Source organism: Primulina eburnea, chromosome 3 (assembly GCF_022965805.1).
Source record: "Primulina eburnea isolate SZY01 chromosome 3, ASM2296580v1, whole genome shotgun sequence".
Classification (NCBI taxonomy): domain Eukaryota; kingdom Viridiplantae; phylum Streptophyta; class Magnoliopsida; order Lamiales; family Gesneriaceae; genus Primulina; species Primulina eburnea.
Window position 1 is genome coordinate 51,365,828 of NC_133103.1, and position 1,348 is coordinate 51,367,175.

The 1,348-nt window shown below is 39.0% G+C and overlaps 1 protein-coding gene across 1 annotated transcript; it reads right to left on the reverse strand.

Annotated features, from left to right (window-relative positions):
- On the reverse strand, positions 1-1,024 carry LOC140828561 (ethylene-response factor C3-like). Its single transcript, XM_073191496.1, has one exon. It carries the CDS (start codon positions 931-933, stop codon positions 280-282), a length of 654 nt encoding a protein of 217 aa, XP_073047597.1. The 5' UTR covers positions 934-1,024; the 3' UTR covers positions 1-279.
- Between the last annotated feature and the right edge of the window lie 324 nt (positions 1,025-1,348).

Here is a 1,348-nt window from a genome sequence, read left to right on the forward strand (position 1 = left end):
TAACACCAAAGAAGTCCTAAATGGCCATATATTTATGGGATAATGGCGGGAAGAGACTTGAGTTCGAATCGATGTATAAAAAAAATTATAAATATGATCGATTATCGAAAAACATAGCTAATGTGTTAGACACTATTCAATTGTGTGATATCATATTTTCTCCTCATTAAATTAAGAAAGAGGTGAAAATAAATAGAAAAATTAGTGTAATGGGAGAAATTATTGAATTTTCTTGCTTTTTATTATTTCTAATTTGGAAAAAATAAAAATTTATTTTAATTACCAAGTAAACCTATTTTCACTTGAGCTGCTCCTACTCAAGAGCTCTTCCAAGTAATCAGCTCCCAAATCCTCAAACACCACCACATTCTCCACATTCACTTCCCTCTCCCTCCCGCTTCCGCCGCCGTTCCTCCGCCGCATCAAGTGCTTCTTCTTCAACGCCATCACCGGCGAACACCCCTCCTCAACCCATCCCCTCATCCCCCTCAAAGACTCCCGCACCCTCTCCACCGGGAAATTCAACACCGCCGCCTGCCCCCGCATGGAGAACGCAGCCTGATCATAAGCCAAGGCCGCTGCCTCCGCTGTATCGAACGTCCCCAGCCAAACCCTCATCCCGTTCCTGGTAGAATCCCGTATCTCCGCCGCGAACTTACCCCACGGCCGCCGCCTCACACCTCTGTAAGCCTTTTCCTTGACGGGTTTCTCTTCCCCCACCTCAGACGTGGATTTTCCTTCTCCGAAGTTCGATTCCGAGGCCTGCTTGCCGGCCTCCGACAAGACGCCGAACAGGAGCATATCTTGAGAATCACTTTGGTTAAAAGGCAGCGAATTTTGAAAAGCTTGATCATCGAATCCCCAGAAGCATGAAGAATTTGAGTTTTCAGATAAGAATTCATCGCTGAAGGTGTAAAAAACAGAGGAATCCATTCACGTTTGATTTATCTTTATATATTTGGAAAATGTTTGGGTTTCTACAATTTATAGTTTACAATCTATTTGTGGTGGTTTGTGTTCGAAGTTTGGGATCATTTATTTATATACATCCCACTATTTCTGGTTTAAATAAACAAATTAAATAAGCTTTTTTGATAAACTAATAAAATAATCAGTCCAAATACCGTGGCAATCTTTTACATATTCAATAGTTTTTTACAACATTATTTTAATAAATATCAAGCTTCTAAAACAATTATTAAGTTCTTGAAATTAAAAAAACTACACTATAAAAACCTATTACAATAAATAAAATAATGACAAAAACTTGTGTGAGACGGTCTCACTGGTCGTATTTGTGAGACGGATCTCTTATTTAGGTCATCCATGAAAAATTATTACTTTTTAT